The 16,101-nt window shown below is 37.4% G+C and overlaps 2 protein-coding genes across 2 annotated transcripts in view; both read right to left on the bottom strand.

The window, feature by feature from the left end:
• The window catches only part of bckdhb (branched chain keto acid dehydrogenase E1 subunit beta), a 76,673-nt gene extending 66,701 nt beyond the window's left edge, over positions 1 to 9,972 (bottom strand). Inside the window, exons 1-5 of the mRNA XM_016242778.1 lie at positions 9,729 to 9,972; positions 8,567 to 8,644; positions 8,430 to 8,498; positions 2,779 to 2,912; positions 423 to 578 (exon numbers count right to left, since the gene is read on the bottom strand). Of these exons, the coding sequence (XP_016098264.1) occupies positions 423 to 578; positions 2,779 to 2,912; positions 8,430 to 8,498; positions 8,567 to 8,644; positions 9,729 to 9,921 (630 nt within the window). The 5' untranslated portion in view covers positions 9,922 to 9,972. The remainder of the gene's footprint in view (positions 1 to 422; positions 579 to 2,778; positions 2,913 to 8,429; positions 8,499 to 8,566; positions 8,645 to 9,728) is intronic.
• A 604-nt stretch (positions 9,973 to 10,576) lies between these two features.
• Positions 10,577 to 16,101, bottom strand: part of LOC107559022 (dual specificity protein kinase Ttk-like) — a 17,851-nt gene continuing 12,326 nt past the window's right edge. Inside the window, exons 21-29 of the mRNA XM_016242741.1 lie at positions 14,565 to 14,657; positions 14,335 to 14,492; positions 14,104 to 14,255; positions 12,894 to 13,018; positions 12,736 to 12,807; positions 12,434 to 12,610; positions 12,251 to 12,341; positions 12,062 to 12,147; positions 10,577 to 11,397 (exon numbers count right to left, since the gene is read on the bottom strand). Coding sequence (XP_016098227.1) covers positions 11,314 to 11,397; positions 12,062 to 12,147; positions 12,251 to 12,341; positions 12,434 to 12,610; positions 12,736 to 12,807; positions 12,894 to 13,018; positions 14,104 to 14,255; positions 14,335 to 14,492; positions 14,565 to 14,657 — 1,038 coding nt within the window. The 3' untranslated portion in view covers positions 10,577 to 11,313. The remainder of the gene's footprint in view (positions 11,398 to 12,061; positions 12,148 to 12,250; positions 12,342 to 12,433; positions 12,611 to 12,735; positions 12,808 to 12,893; positions 13,019 to 14,103; positions 14,256 to 14,334; positions 14,493 to 14,564; positions 14,658 to 16,101) is intronic.

Here is a 16,101-nt window from a genome sequence, read left to right as displayed (position 1 = left end):
CCTACCGTAAATATATCAAAACGTAATTTTTGATTAGTAATATGAATTGCTAAGAACTTCATTTGGACAACTTTAAAGATGATTTTCTCAATATTTGGATTTTTTTGCACCCTCAGATTCCAGATTTTCTAATAGTTGTATCTCAGCCAAATATTGTCCTATCCTAACAAACCATACATCAATGGAAAGCTTATTTATTCAGCTTTGAGATGATGTATAAATTGACACTTATGACTGGTTTTGTGGTCCAGGGTCACATACTGGCTGTTTATTAGCATTTATAAAGCACATATTAATGCATGGTTTTGCATGACCATATTTTAGATCTCTTAACAACTACCTTACTAACTAGTAATAGGCAGCAACTTAGGAGTTTGTTGAGGCAAAGGTCACAGTTTTCTTTGAAAAGGGAGTTAAACAACCTTAATTCCAGGACAGTGTGCGAAGAAGGCCTCAGGACTCTGGGAGTGATAGATCGAGCCGTGACCCACGCAGCCCCACGGAGATCTGATGGTCAGCTTCCCGCAGTCGTACATGTTCCCGGAGCGGTACCGGTACTTGGCCGCTTCGTTTACGATCTTCAACAGCATCAGAAGATATAACAGAAACAGAGAAATAGAAACAGGGCTTTACATTTACAACTCACATCTGTGTGCAAGAAAAGACGGTCTCCGTGTCCATGTCCAAAACTCCTCTCATAAAATGCTTTTTAGTTTAAAAGACCATTTTTCCTGCCATTTACGCCAATCTTTTTAAAGTAAACAAAGTGTGGAGCCAGGAAACTCTCTTACAATGCTTGACAACAACTGCTTGGAAGGGACAATGTAAATTGGGGTTTAAACGGCGGCAAAATTACATGATAATGAAAAGAATGAAGCAAAAAAGCTTCCAGAAATATCAGAGACTGTCCAGACTCAAACCCTCTGTTCACCGGAGGGTCAGTTTTTGGTTGTAGAGAATGACAGAGTGACTCATAATGGTGCAAACTGTTCCTGTAAAATATTCCCCTATTATTGTCTCTGGCATTCAGTTGCCGTGACGATGGAGGGAAGCTCATCTATCTTCAGCGAGACGAGGACACATGGAGAACAACAGCGACGGACCGACAGAAGCTGGACGCTTCGTCTTGCAAGTCAGGCAGCATCTCACAAACACCCCAAAACTACAGAGTGAGAAACCTGAAAGACCTCATGCTGCTCTCATACTGTTACTGATTACTAAATGCATTAAATAGAGGAATAATTCAACTGGATACATATCATGTAATCATACTGCAAAATTTCCTCCACATTTCAAAAATATACATTTAGGACCAGATTTACTAACAGTAGGGCTGGCTCCTAATAGTCGACTAACCATTAGTTGACCAAAATTTTATTTTAGTCGCAGAAAAAAATATTTTTTTTATAACAAATCCACAAGCGAAGTCACACAGTCTGAGATGGACAGATCGTTAACGGCTGGTCTTTGTGGTAATACAGTACTTGCGCAGGACATCCAAACGCTCGCCTATCATTCATCGACCTCAAATATGGCTTATCATCTTAAATATGTAAGTATTAGCAACTCTACATGGCCGCTCAATCTGATGTTATCCTAGAGAAATGCTCAACAGTAGCACGCTCACTGCAGGACAGATGGAGCCGCCGCTGTGCTCCCTTGCTCTTACAATACTCCCTCATTTCTGGTCATACAGATAAAAGTAATACATCTTTAGAATCTGTAAAAACTTCACGTTTATTTGTGTGCACTCACAATAACAACAAAACATTGCACTTTTGTAAAATAATGAAAGCAAACAGGAAGCGCTTTCTGCCGTCTCGGTCTCTGTGAACTCGAGAGCGAAACTCCGTGTATACTTGCCTTACAGACATTAAAATCATTTCTATTGAGAGTGAAATGTCTACTTTCAAATATACCAATTACCGTATGAGACATGCAGACAGGTGCACCACTACTGCGGAGATGACGAGTCGGTGTCGCCGACTTCATCTCTTAAACCGAAAACAAAGAAAGCACTAGTTTATAAATGAATTATTAAAATGTTTATACAGCCTCCTTACTGTTTTTCACGGACACATTCATAATTATTACTTCTGCCGGTGCGCTGTAGCAAGCTTTATGCATGCGCTTGAGCGCTTATTAGGCTTTGTAGGCAATTAAAGGCTCATTACAATGATTTAAATGGTTTATTAATAAACATGTGATTAGTCGACTAATGCTTAAAATAATCTCACAGGTGAAAATTGCCATTTTGACTCCCCTCTACAAAATAGTGCAATACACAGTAAATATTCATCCATGTCATTTAACATTTTGGCTTCCTTCACTATACATGCTTATCTTTCTTCAGAGAAAATATGATCAAAATCTAAAATTTGAGCCGGGGACCTCGAATGAGTGGACACAAAATGACCCTATTATTCCTTAACAGCAGAGAAACTAAGAAAACATAAGATAAATCAAGCAAGATCATGTCTCTTTAGGAGATTTGGATTAAACCTCTTGATACGGATTACTTTTACAATGCCTTCATGAACTTTGCGTCAAAGTTTAGATGTAATAGACAGAATAGAGGAAAAGGAATCTCTGAAGTTTCATAAAAAAATCTTGAAAATATTATGGGTTGGTAAATACATGTTTGGAACAAGTAAGTGATGATTTTCTTTATTTCTGGGTGAACTAACACTAAAAATCTAACAGCTAAGGGTAAACCTATGTTATAAAAAATGTCCATGGTGATGTGTATAAAGAAAAGACCCCTGAAGACAAGCTCACCTGATCAAAGGCTGGGTAAATGTAGTCAGCAAACTGAATCTCTGCAATAGCGGTGGCTCCCGCCACAGCTGCGCCGATCCCAAAACCCACGATGCCTTGCTCACACAGCGGGGTGTTAAACACACGGTCCTTACCTGAGGAGAAAACCGCTCAATGTCAACCTACTCCACACTCAAATCAGTCTAAATGAGCGGGATTTTAATCAGCATCTTCACACCAGGTACAAACTCTGATATGTTCATCCGAAGCAAGGGCATGTGAGACAATAAGGCCGCACAATTAATCCAATTTCTAATCGCGATTACAATTATGGATGCCACAATTACGTAATCGTTCAAAGCGGCAATTAATCGTTCAAAGTCCACGTATGTTATTCTGCGTGCTTAAGATGCGTTTTTTTCTTTCTACATGTTCTCTTAAGGGTTTTTCCCATTATTTTAATTTTAGTTTTAGTATAACATTATAATACCATTCATATTATTACTTTTTTATAATTTAAAGAAGAAACCAATCCGATGTATAGTTGACATTTGAGGCTATAGAAAAGCACTAAGTTTTTCAGTTAGAGTGTTTTCAGCTGGTTTATTTTCATATAAAAATACGGCATGCAGTTGCATCAAACAATGGTATAAACATCATTCAATGTAAATTGTGATAATCGTAATTAATAAATCGCAATTACAATTTCAAGGGAATAATCGACAATTATGGTTTGTCATAACCGTGCAGCCCTATGTGACAAGATGTCAGGAACAAACGCAAACATGGGCCGTGATGACTGCTAGGATGCTTCAACAGACCGTGTGCTTTTAATATATCGATTTCTTTTTATGGTTTTTATGTTATGTAGTATAAAGCAGGAAGTATTAACCTCAAACCATAAAATCTGCTGCAAAAAAGTTTTTTCCCCCTTCATGACTGAATTATATTACAAAACAAACCAGGATAAACATACACAACATCAGGGAAACACAAATACAAAGCCTGCTGTCCGCCTCGTCTTAAATGCAGTAAAGAACCACATGAAATAGTCCCTATATTCAGAGCGGAAAGTTGTTTTTATTCATACCAGAGCACATGCACGGCTCTTCCACCGACGCTTCACTAACACATGAAAAATAATTGAAGACGTGATGAAATCATGCATGAAACCGTTTCTACACAACACCGAGTGAAAGCCGTTAACGGACTGTTCTGGGTTCAGTTCATGTCTATGGACACATGCTGCTGATTACCACAAAATCACTGACTCCTCTCTCAGTTTACGAAAACAAGCAAAAATGGGGTTTCATGGTAAAAAAGCTACAATGTCAAAGTGGCAAAGTGATTCAATGCACACTGTACGATTTGGCCTTCCGAGACAAATTTCGAGGATCCTTCACTCTTAAAAAAAATAAAGGTTTATTGCCATTGATGGTTCCATGAAGAACCTTTAACATTCAATTCCACAAAGGGTTGTTTACAGTGGAAAACAACTTAAAATGTTCTTCGCAATAAGAAACAAATGGTTCTTTTGAGACAGGGGTGTCCAATCCTGCTCCTGGAGGCTCAACATCTTGCAGAGTTTAAAAACGCGAGACGCAGGCTGATGATACACGGGGCAAATTTTTGAGCTGTGCAACTTTTGCAAGTCTTCTGATTGGTCCACTGATTTGGAAGTAAAAGTTGAAATTCTTTTAACTTGACAAGGCGTCTTAAAAATGCGGTAACGGCCATACACTGAAAGTCTAACGCGTTTCAAAACAATTAAAAAGTAGCGCATTGGAATGGAAAACCCCGTTCTGTGTGAACGGCCCCTAAAAGGTTCTAAATATTTAATTTGTCGTAGGATAAACGCGAGTCTTTGATAGCATAGTGTAACATTTTCACAGTGAGTTAATGGACTTTGTGATGAATCTTAGTCCAAGTTCTGGCAGTTTCACACTCATCTAGAAGGTGTCTTGTACTGTATGAGAAGTGCTGCGCCTATCGCATGGTTTTCCTTTAATGTACATAATGACCCAGACGTGTCTCTTATTGGCTTGAATAAAGTCTATGCTTCATATAAAAACAATCATATAGATTGTATGTAGGGCTGCACGATAAATCGCATGCGATATTTAATGCGCATCTTATCAGTAAAGCCGGTTCTGTAATCAGCGGTAAATCTCCATCACCTGCGTGCTTTCACATTGAGCAGCATTAACTACACCGAGCCGTTGTTTATCGTGCAGCCCTAATTGTATGGTTTGTTTTCACTGTCACCTAAACTTAAATTCATAAACGCCACTTTGTTTATTCTTGAAATGAACTTTAACATGTGTGGTGATTAGACTTACTGTTGGACTGTCATCTTGAACTGGAGAACACAAATACAGAATGACTTGGAGAGAGAAAAAAAAAAAGAGTCATTGCAATTCTCTCTCTAGCGAGATCCATTCTGACCTTGGTTTTTCTTCATGGGTGCAATGGCACTTGTGTGCACTAGAAACAGCCATTTTCTGCTTGCTGCCAATTACACACAAACACACGCACACGCAACACTGAATAAGAATATAAACTGGCAAAAGGTTTTAAGGTTGAAGAGAAATACAAGAGCAATAGTGGGTTTCTTTGCACTGTGTGAAAGGTACGCTTTTGCTTGACACTGGTATTTCAGTATTTTTCCTTCCAAATGCTCGATGAAGAGAACTTCTGCCATTTGAAATGCAGTATAAATGTAATACACAAAAACCCACTTACCGACAGACGTCTGCTTTCAAACACTCATCTTCGATTTGTGTGTGTTTATTCTGAAAGGCGCTCGCTAATTTTTGTGGCTAGATGTCAAATTATCGCACAAACTGTCAAGGTATTATCTTAAAGAGTCATGAAACACCAAACTACTTTATCTGAGATTTGTGTTTGTGTCACACATCAAGACAATGTTGGCATCCGTTCATTTTTAACTGTAGGAGAAAACAAGTTAATTTGGAGCCTTTTTGCACTGTTTTCGTCTTCCAGGTTTATAATCTACATCATGTTGCCGTCAGAATTTGTCAAAATGAGTCAACGAGTCAAAATGATTCTGCGTGGTGGTAATCGACGCAGTCCATCAAGCTTTTCTCATTTTAAACCTGAAACGACACCTTAGGAAATAATGCAAAAGAAGAGGAATTTGCTGGTTATTTCAAAAAGTTTCAGTCGATTCAGAAATCATTGACTGTCTTTGAAATGAAAAAGCGTCTTTGTTGAATAAGGCATGCACGCAACGGGCTGCTGATGGGCATTTCAGAGATAATACAGTGTTTACTGGCCGCAAAGAGGGCAGAGACTCTCTCAAATGAGTGGCACGAGTACCCCGTTCCCGTCTAACGAGACGGCACGGAAAATAATGATCCTCTCAAAGGTCAACACCTCTGACGTCAATAACAAACAAAAGGCACCCACGCGGCGGGAGTCATGTTGGAGTCGTGGATCTGTGTTTATTTCAAAACATCACAGAGTGCCTCTATATATAGCGCTTCTGTCCAAAACGAGTGGCAAACAGCAGATGTTTTATCATTACCATAATGTCTGTTTTCCTCCTCTTTCCTGCCTCTCCACGGCAGCATAATTTAACTATTTATGGCTTGCGAAACCTGTAGAGGGTGTTCTGTTCAATCTGAATCTACTTCATTTATTCTCGCATAATTGATGAAGTGCAACTAAATGAATGGCAAAGAGCTCAAATGCACAAACGTACTGAAAGCACATTTTAAATTTGGTTTAGAGGAGCATTAACACAGCATTTTATTCATCAACGTTTAGCGGAAAACACAAATAATCAAAATGTTAAATACATATCACACCAGATTAGAAAAGGTGCTAGTTACAACAGCGAAAATGACCCGTTTCAATGGTGTTTCTATATTAAACAAGACAGATGAATTGTCCGATAAAGCATCCAAACTGACAGGATTCAAGACAACTACTTAATATTTAAGTAGTATATACAGGCAACACAATATATTAGACGTGTTATCAGAATCACCTCATTAACCCTTTGATGAATATAGTGATAAAGCCAAACAAGAACGTAATCATTAACAATGTTTCTTTTTCTGTTTGTTTAAATGATGCATCTTTTGAGAGTTGCACATCCTTCAAGTACAACAAACGTCATTTTGAATTTACACTAAAGTTCAAAAAGTTCTTTTTTTTTTACATTTTTGAAAGACTGCATTTATTTGACCAAAAATACAGCAATATTTTGAAATATTATTACAGTTTAAAATAACTTTTCTATCTCAACATTTGAAAAAAAATTTTTTTTTACATTTTTTAAACGTATTTTTCAATTAATTTGTAATGTATTCCTGTGATGCGCAGCTGTATTTTCAGCATCATTCCTCCAGTCTTCAGCAGCAGATCAGCATATTATACTGATTTCTGAAGACATGTCTTTTCAGGATTCACAGATGAATAGAAAGTTCAAAAGAACAGCATTTATTTGAAATAGAAATCATTCATAGCATTATAAATGTCTTTACTGGTACTGTAGATCAATTCAATGCACCCTTGCTGAATAAAAGTCTTAATCTCTATCAAAAAAAAAAAAAACATAATAAAATTTAACTGAGTCTTGCAGCAAGACTCTGACCATATACGAGTGAATGGTTAAAGCAGAAGAAAAGTAATGATTAATGGCTAAGTCAAAGTCAAACCAAATAGAAAAGTTGAAGAAAGCACCACTGAGCTGAATCTTGTCTAAGGAAGACTGGGTCTAAACAAAGCCAATGTTCTGGACTGATCTACACTTATTTGGGCTCAATAATTCAACTTAGTCACAAAATATGAGTCACGTGCTTTTTCCAGCAGACCCTCACCCTTGGATGATTCTGCTTAACAAACACGCATAAAAAAAAGACAAGTTTTGTGTTATTCGTTTAATTTAGTTCCTTTATTTAGATGCAGGACTTAAATCTGACCTCAATGTAGGTGAAGTTTATGCTGATTTATGCAGCTTTAACATTCAGTTGCAAATGTGAACACACTGAACACCTCTTAATATGACCAATTAACATAAAAGCAAATAATTACCATCTAGACAGACACACAATGCAGTGCACAGTGATTAAAAGCACTGTTACTTTACTGTCACTGATGTACTTTTATAGCTTTTGTTGATATTTTGAATTAGATTATAGTTTTTTGATTTTCTGTTGTCAAATTTTAATGAAAGGTTTAGTAATTTTGTTGATCATTTTTGTTCGCTTATTTAAAAACATGTCTATATATAGTGTTCAATTAATTTTTATTATCTTAGCAATTCAAATATAAACTAAACTAAAATGAGAAATGTTGCCTTGGCAACTAGCTGTAATATATATATGTTTTATATTTTATTTCAGGTAATGAATATGTTGTTTGTGGTTGTAGTTTTATTAACTAAATAACCCTATTTCAGGCACATTTTGTACATCTCTTCTTGGACTCGTTATTTGATCATTCTCACAAAAACAGAACATTTTTACACGAAACTGATTTCAAATTGCCGTTTACCGTGTACTGCTTATTTGTGAAGTATGCAGTAGACAGTGAACAGTACGCAGGTACTTCATTCTATAGCATTGCTGCCATCTAGTGTGAGTGCACACAACACACAGCCCAGCACACTTCACCTCGTGTGACCTTCGAGCACGAAAACTCACCGTATTTATCTCGGAGGCCGACTGTGCATCGAAACACCCCACCAAACGCCACATCTTCACCGAAAATCACTGCAGGAGACAGAGGTGTTAATATACCGCACTCAAGACCCTCAGTTAGAGTCAGTCTGCTCTCGTACCTGCGGTGGGATCGCCGGCGAGCGTGTTGTCCAAGGCACTGGTCACAGCCTGGAACAAATTCATCTTCTGTGTGGGGCCTGCGGAGACACTCGAGTCAATCCTACAGTAGCGTCTCGCGATTCATAACAGCTAGAAACACTCATATTTGGCTGCGGGTGAATGTCAGAGGAGTTGTGTTTTTAGATGCACTGGTATCACAGATATTATCAGCTCATGCACAAACAATATTAACACTGTAAGTGAACCTCAAGGAACACATGAAACTTACAAGATCAGATATATGACCAGATTAAATAAATAATCATTTAACAGAAAGGTCTAACAGTTACCAACCACTGAGATGTTGCTAATGGAGTCAATAGCGGTTTTAAGACAGCATAATATATAAGTGTGCGTATGCCGACTACGCATTATTTGATTAAATGAGAAATTTTAACAACTGAAGCACTTTCCTTTCAAGTAAACAGCAATAAAAATGTGCTATATTGACTATGCATTCATTCATGCACTCATACGGCATGCAAACATGATTTTGAGTATTTCAGTATTATTTTAATTGTGTATTGTAACTGGGAATTATTCAAATGTCTTAATTTATTGTAGCTGATGGAGGCAGATAAATGACCTTTTAGATATTTTTTGATAGTTTCCTCTATTAAAAAAGTTTTTTTTTTACTACAAAGACTTCTGAATAACTTTTAAGGCAATTGAACACTTTTCATAAAACAGGTTATTTTGATTTAAGTTATTAATTTTCATTATACAGGCCATTCGCGACACCTTACCGAGACGTTCAACAGTTATGAATATATAAACCTTATTTTTATTTCTTTATTTTTCCGCATCCAGCCTAGCAAACTAACTAAATCACCTCACACACGGTCAAGTACTTTTGTTGTCATATATATTTATCTGGACCACTTTACCTGGCATCATGCATTACTGCATTATTCATATGTTCACAGTGTATTTGAGTCTAAACAAGACTGACAGACGAGGTGTTTTTAGACTTATGTTTGCTTGCAAAACACCAGAGCAAAGCCAGGCTTAGGTAGTATGAACAGTATTCCAGAACGAGAGCTTTCTAGATGAATCATGTGGATATCTCAGGGTCTCTTCAGGACTCCAGCTTAGCTGTAAAATGTAAACAAGGGCATTTACCGTACTGCGCAGGCGCAGGGTCGGGGTGATAGCTGAAGTGCGCTGCGTGTCTCCTCTGCGCTTTGGGCTCGGCTGTGCGGTCAGGGGACCGTTTAAGCAGAGTTAACCCCAGACTGCTGCGCACGCCGCCGGTTAACCCGGTTAGCGAAGACTTCACGGGTGAAGCTCTGAGAAACAGCCGCGTCGCCGCCATTGCGCTGGAAGCCTAGCAGGAAGAGCGCGCTGACGTCAGCGCTCGCATGGACAAGCGCCGCTCTGATTGGCTGGACGCGTGGGAGGAGTTTAAATTGGCACCGTACGTCAAGTACGTAACTTACGGGTCGTGCTCATTATGGAGGAAACACTCAAGCACAGAAATGCTGTCTAGCTAGGCCTCTCGCTAGATTCCGAGACACGGCCATAATGTACTAATCGTTTTAGTTTGGTTTATCGTAACCGATTATTAAATATAAATTGAGCTTGGAATATTACAACTCACAAAATCACTTGACTAATAAATCCAGGATATTTGGCTTTATCTAAAAATTACGTTTACGAGTCATTCGTGTTCAGTACTTTTTAACGCCTTAAAGGGACAGTCCACCTAAAAATTTGAATTCTGTCATCATTTACCCACCATGCACTTGTTCCGAACCTGTGTGAGTTTCTTTCTTCTGTTGACCACAAAATAAGATATTTTGAAGAAAGAACCACATACAGGTTTGTACGGAAACCCCGTTTCCGCCGCGGAATAAAAAAATAAAACAAGGTAATTGCACCTCACAATTGTGAGATAAAAAGTCGCAATTTTTATTCCGCGGCGGAAACGGGTTTCCGTAGGTTTGGAATAAGTAGAGGGTGGGCAAATGACAGAATTACATTTTTGGGTAAACGAATGCACGAATATATTATAAAACACTATACAAGCAAACATATTTGTTTTCTTTATTCATAATATCACAAACTACATTGTTTCAAACAGCACATGTGAGAATATAGTTTCAGTCAATATGGTTTTACTGCCCACAATTTTCCTTTCCAGCCAACCATCCATCTTTTTGTTGTTGTTGTTGTATCTTAAACCGAAGTCAATTCCTCGATGCCATCACACAGGAAGGCACATTATTTTGGTGGCATATTCCAGCAGGAGGAATATCTTATAAATGCAAACTGTAGAAAGTATTTTAATCGATTGATGATCACAGGAAAGTAATCATGCATTCTGACGAAATGGCATCAAGACAATAAACGCACTGAATAATGAGAGCTGTGAAAACATTTATCATATTGCAAAATTAGAGTTACGTCCAAGAAAACAGCATTATATGTTATATTAAAGAATCTACCTGACAAGGTATGTATATTTGTCATGTACACTTTCTTAGATTGCATCTAGTAGTCAAATAAAATCAGAAACCGGAAGAAATGGACAACAAACATGCATTTGTTGAAAGCATCTCAAGCACAGTGTGAAGCAGATAGCAGCTAGTGGACGCTGTTTGCCTGACTGTAGCTTGTTTGAGGTGCGAGACATTTGTCTCGGCAGCTCCTGAGTGTTTGGGAACAGTGGTTTTGAGTCCTGCAGCCTTCATCATCTCCATCCTCGTCATTTCCACAGCATCTGACTGGATGTTTTCACACATTCAGAAACATCTAACTTCTTCCCGCTGTTGCACATCTTGGCCAGGTTCTGCAGCGGTGGTAGAGAAAGACGTTAAAAAGAACATTTTAATAATATTTCTGCTTCAACCTTAAAAAGCCTACTGCATCAGATTTGATTAACAAAACTTTGCTGTTAAACCTGTTGCACACAATCTACTTCATGCTTTCAATCGTCGGATTGATGGTTTAGACTTAGACTAAAGATTAGACTTGTTTTTTTTATGAAGTAAATGTAAGAATAACTTTGATATCGTTAGTAATATTTCCAGATGAACACATACTGGACTGAAGCAGCTCGGCTTTACTCGGGTCTCCAGATGTCATTTTTCGGAAAAATCAGTGCGCCTCAAATCTGATCATCAGGCTTTTTATTTGTTCGTCTCTCAATCATCATTGCATTGCAGTGCATTATGTGTTTTGATCATCAAACGAATCATTTAAATATCATCTTACTAAGACATATTAATGGAGATATAGAATGACAACAGATTTTTGAATCATTTTATGCAAGCAGCCTGCTATACTTCTTTAGTAAGTTTTTTTTTATTCGATTGCTTTTATTTTAAAATTACTTTTAACCTCACATTTTTATTTATTAATAATTAGCGTTTCATCAACTCAAAAACCCCAGTTTGGAAAACTCACAAAACTCTCGAAGTCACGAATGTTGAGTATTCGTGATCATCACTTACACTAGCAGCTCTGGCGATGCTGTTGGGAGACTGAAGAGCCGCCAGTTCATTGAGGATCCTCTTCAAATCACCGGCACACGCTTCTGCTGGAAGTGACGGTGATATAACAATCATCATCATGTTCATATTCAACTCCATACACCTTTAGACGTGTGATTGCTTTCAGTAAAAGCAGACTGTAGCTTGTACCTGGCTCAGGTGCAGGTTGCAGCTGCAGGTACAGATGATCGAGGAGCTCTGCTATGGAAATCCTCTCTCTAGGATTGCGAACTAAACACCTCTGAAACAGACAACAGAGAGACGGTGAGCACTAAATATGAAACTGTAGGGGTTGTTATACGACTGATCAGCACAGCCAGACGTCCTGCGCACCTTCAGCACATCGAGCAGGTCCTTCTCTGGGATATCGGGGAAGTCGATCTCGTGGGTCGGGTCTATGATAGCATGGATTTTGCTGATCTGATTGGTGATGTTCTGGAACGGAGTCTTTCCGTAAGTCATGCAGTAAAGTATACATCCCAGAGACCACACGTCGCCTTTAGCACTGATCTGAAGAGCAGAGAATGATGGGATCACACTGTGCAATCTACCGTTATACACGCTCCCTGAAAGGAGTATATTAACAGGAGATCCGATAACAATTGAGGCACTAAATTAGGAAGTAGTCTTCTCACCTTTGACCCTGGTTTCCCATTGGAGGATGTGTCTTTAATGGCCTCTGGTGGCATGTAGTTTAGAGTCCCCACCTGACGGACGTCATAAGAACGAGTAAATCAATGCAGCACAGTCTAGAAATGTCATTTCTATAATATTAGATCAGTCCTGTGCCGACCTGCGAGTCCTTCATGATGCTGGTCACGTCAGGCTGAATACGGTTAGCGATTCCAAAGTCTATCAGTTTCAGTGACGCGTCCACAATCACAAAATTAGCTGGCTTTAAATCACTGTGGATGATACCTTCAAATGAAAAATATAAAGAAATCCATCAATTAAACAGAGACGTACATAAATAAACTGGTCAATAATAGTAAGAAATAAAACATACTTTTGTTGTTTTCCTGTACAAATATCTAAACATTCTTATTTCTTACATGAGACCCCAAAAAAAATAAAAATTCTAAATTAAGTGAGGTAAGAAAAATAAACAAATCAAATGGAAAACACGTTTCTTCGTCTTAAAGCAGAAACCCAATTTTGACACGTTTGTTTTGCTTCAAAAGTGAACATCTTGATTTAAGAATATTTAGATAATTTTACCAGTAAAGAAAATAAGAAAATATACAAAATATTTTAGAATTTACAATTTTTGTCTTCTGATTTCTGGTATAAAGTTTAAACATCTAAACATTTTTCTTGTTCAAAATGTTAAATCTTTCAAAAGTGAGTTCACGCTTAAAACAAGATAAAACATCTGTCAGTGGGATAAGAAAAAATATTTTTTTTCTTGTTTTAAGCATAAACACGCTTTATTTTGATAGTATTTTTCATGTCAGAAAACAAGACTTCATATCTTAAGTCATTTTGCTTCTCAAGTAAATGTATCTTGATTTAAGATGTTTTAGATATTTGTACTGGAAAAAAATAGTCAACCATTTTTATTAATGTTAGGGCCACCTGCAAATCTCTATTTTAGACATTAACAACAAAGTCTAGCAGAAAAACTGGTTCACACAACTATAAATCACTCCAGTTATAAACTCAACAAAGTGGTCTCTACACTAAAAATATAGTTGTTTTTGCATTCTACTGTGTAAATATCTTTGACCATGCATGTTTAGATGGCGTGTCCAAGATCCTGTGTGCCTTCCCGTTCCTTAGTCTTGCATCACATGCTTTTTGTAAAATCAAGATTGCATTCTGTGAACAACAAGGTTGCAAAGACTGTGTTTGATTAGGGTTGGAGCTAAACTGTGCAAAACGGTGGCCCTCCAGGAATTGAGTTTGAGAGCAACGCCTTAAACATACCCGAGTATGTCACACAACCAGCTTTCTGGAATACCCCCCTGGATACTTTGTTCAAATAATGCAAGTGTGCGAGTCACCGTGTTTGTGGATGGTGTGCACAGCCTCCAGCATATTCCTCCAGTAGCACTTCCTGTCCAGGGGGTTGACGGACTTGCGGTTGCGCAGCCAGGTGTTGAGATCCAGGTGACCGCACTCCATCAGCATGTAGATGCAGCTGCTGGTGATCTCACTGCGAGCCAACAGGAGGTCATGTGATCAGGAGCACACTAGAACAGCTAGGGCACGGTTTCCAAGCACAGCACACTTACTAGTCATAGAGTTTAATGATCTGATCGCTGTACTGTTGAAGATGATTCAAGTGCTCGATCTCATTCTTGTAGCTTTCCACAGCCTGAGCGTCGGCCTCCTCTAGATTCACATACTTCAAAGCATACACGTGCTTCTTATGGTCAAACACCTGATACACCTGAATACAAACAGAATTATTTCTGGATCAAATGGAAATGCAAAATGATAGAGAATACGTCTTATTTCGTACCTTACTGGATCCGCCTCTGCCAATCATCTTGAAAATGAAGAACTGTTTGCCTTTGATTGTGATGGATTCGTTTGAGAAAGCTGAGGCAGGGGTCTGAGAGAGAAAGATCGCAGATTGTTCATTTAATTAACATTTCACACAAAGGGAGGCAGAAATGAAGCCCTTTATCTATCTGAGCCACTTTTCATAATCCAGTCAATTCTTGATGGATCAAGTCAGATTTGATTTTTAATCATTCCCAGAATAAGATTTTTTTTTTGTATGTTAATTATTGATATCAGGAATGGATTTTTTACAAGTAAAAAAAACAAACTAATATTTTTAATATCATTAATAGCATTTCCACTACTAAAAATGTGAATTATTGAAATCAGAAATAACAAAAATCAATCACTTTCAGAAATATGAATATCAAGAACTGAATTTGAATCAGTAAAAAGTGTAATTCTTGATATCTGTAACTGCATTTTCGCTAGTTAAATATCACCATGCTTTGCCACTCCAATGCGATTACAGATATCAATAATTTCTTACTAGTTAAAATTTCAGTTTCACACATTCTTGACATGAACAACTGAATTATTATGATTAAGAATTCTAATTTTTCAGCAATTCAGTTGTCACTAGTGACAACATAAATTTCTGATATCGGTCATTGTTGTTGTTATTATTAATAAGGCCATTTTATCCATGCAAGTAAAAATTATGAGCAAAACATCTATTTCTGATATCAAGAATTAGCCATTTTTAACAAGTGAAAACTGAATTGTTGATAGCAAAAATTAATGTTCAGACAAACAGACATGCACATTTTAAATCAGCTTACAAAGCAAAATTTTACTTGTGAAAATGTAATTACAGATATCAAGATTAATGTTTTTTAATAGTGCTGAATGCTGATGTCACGTTTGGTATAAAGAACTGTAATCGAGAATTACCATTGTTACTAGCAAACATTTTATTCCTGCTATCAAGAATTATAATTTTAAGTAATAAAAACTGAATTCCAGATTATCCATCTTTCATATTCTGCTAAATCTGTAAAGTTCAAACAGCTAGCCATGGGTCTGGTCTCAACTTGCATTTTATTCTAATTGAACAATCGGTTTCATTCAGAAATAAAATCAAGAAGGTCCAGGTTCAGATGCATCGGGATCCCCGGTTTGTAACCGTCATAAATACACAATTATGCAAGCATTTGCGTTTCTACATTGAATGTCATGTCAAAGTGCATTCAGAAAAAAAATACAAGCAATATACGAATCATAAAAATCTAAAAATATTAGTAGATGCAGGAGGGAAATAGATGTTGAGGTCTCTGAAAAGAGCAGCTCACAAAGAAATGTAATTATTTACTCATGGCAGATCACACTGATTTTAAGAAAGTGTTATTTTAGTATCTCTGGTAAACTACTAGCCTAGTTGTTCTTAATATTTTGAATTAGATTTTAATTTCTTATTTTTTCTGTTTTCTTGTTGAAGTTTTAGTATTTTTCTGTTTTTGTCATTTTTATTGGATTTCTTGTACTAAAAAAAA

This window comes from Sinocyclocheilus grahami, unplaced genomic scaffold (assembly GCF_001515645.1).
Source record: "Sinocyclocheilus grahami isolate Dianchi unplaced genomic scaffold, SAMN03320097.WGS_v1.1 scaffold672.1, whole genome shotgun sequence".
In the NCBI taxonomy this organism is placed as follows: domain Eukaryota; kingdom Metazoa; phylum Chordata; class Actinopteri; order Cypriniformes; family Cyprinidae; genus Sinocyclocheilus; species Sinocyclocheilus grahami.
The sequence above is the reverse complement of the archived record's forward strand: the minus strand, read 5'-3'. Positions and strand labels throughout refer to the sequence as shown.